We start from the raw sequence: 1,397 nt of genomic DNA, 5'->3' as shown, positions 1-1,397 counted from the left end.
CACACACAACATTAAGGTGCACCCCCACACAACACACAACATTAAGGTGTACCCCCCACACACACAACACACAACATTACAGTCTACCTCCAGAGCCCGACAACTCAATGCTGTCCCCGTCACACTCGCCGAACCGGTCCACCTCCACCATGTTGCTCTTGGCGCAGGAAGACTTTCTCATCTCACACTCGTTCACGTAGCTAGAGAGAGAGAGAGAGAGAGAGAGTCAGAGAGTGTTTGTGTGTGAGATGGAAGGAGTGTGTGAGGGAGGGGGGTGAGAGAGAGTGTGTGTGTGAGATGGAGGGAGTGTGTGAGGGAGGGGGGAGGGTGAGAGAGAGTGTTTGAGATGGAGGGAGTGTGTGAGGGAGGGGGTGAGAGAGAGTGTGTGTGTGAGATGGAGGGAGTAATGCGTGTATTTCTGTGTTAATGCTGAATCTTTTATGTTGCTGTTTACTGTTCTGGAATATTCACCTATAATTATCATCGTGGAAGAATACAGTGTGTCTTATCTAATGTGACCCGATCCGATCTGATCCGGCCTCATTTCTTATCATCTCGTTTCGTCTCCTCTCATCCCATCACATCCCTTATCTAATCTCATTCCATTTCATCTCATCGCATCCCATCCCACCACACCCCGTCCCACACCATCCCATACCATCTCATCTCCCACCAAACCCCACCCCATTTCATCTCATCGCATCCCATCGCACCACATCTCATATCATCCCTTACCATCCCATCCCATCCCATTCCATCCCATCTCATCTCCCACCAAACCCACCCCATCCCACTGTACCCCACCCCACCTCACCCCACTGTACCCCATCCCACCCCATTCCACCCTACTGTACCCCACCCCACCCCACCACATCCCATTCCATCCCACCAATCCCCACTCACGTCTGTCCGTCAGTTCCGCAGACAGGCTCATGCACAGTGGGACACAGGATGGGGCAGATACATCCTACCTCATCCCATCCCACTATACCCCATCCCACCTCATCCAACATCACCCCACCCCATCCCACCCCACTGTACCCCATCCCAACCCACTGTAGCACACCACATCCCATCCCCACTCACGTCTGTCCGTCGGTTCCGCAGACAGGCTCACGCACAGTGGGACACAGGATGGGGCAGATACATCCTACCTCATCCCATCCCACTATACCCCATCCCACCTCATCCAACATCACCCCACCCCATCCCACCCCACTGTACCCCATCCCAACCCACTGTAGCACACCACATCCCATCCCCACTCACGTCTGTCCGTCGGTTCCGCAGACAGGCTCACGCACAGTGGGACACAGGATGGGGCAGATACATCCTACCTCATCCCATCCCACTATACCCCATCCCACCCCACCCCATCCCACCTGAGTGTACCCCAT

General features: G+C 54.5%; 1 protein-coding gene across 1 annotated transcript in view; it reads right to left on the bottom strand.

Annotated features, from left to right (window-relative positions):
* Positions 1 to 1,110, bottom strand: part of LOC101864669 (agrin) — a gene marked incomplete at its 3' end in the record, with an annotated part of 21,647 nt that extends 20,537 nt beyond the window's left edge. The window contains 2 exon segments of the mRNA XM_035973596.1: positions 88 to 200; positions 1,087 to 1,110. Of these exon segments, the coding sequence (XP_035829489.1) occupies positions 88 to 181 (94 nt within the window).
* Between the last annotated feature and the right edge of the window lie 287 nt (positions 1,111 to 1,397).

This window comes from Aplysia californica, unplaced genomic scaffold, assembly GCF_000002075.1.
Source record: "Aplysia californica isolate F4 #8 unplaced genomic scaffold, AplCal3.0 scaffold01491, whole genome shotgun sequence".
In the NCBI taxonomy this organism is placed as follows: Eukaryota; Metazoa; Mollusca; class Gastropoda; order Aplysiida; family Aplysiidae; genus Aplysia; species Aplysia californica.
This window is presented reverse-complemented; position numbering and strand designations above follow the sequence as displayed.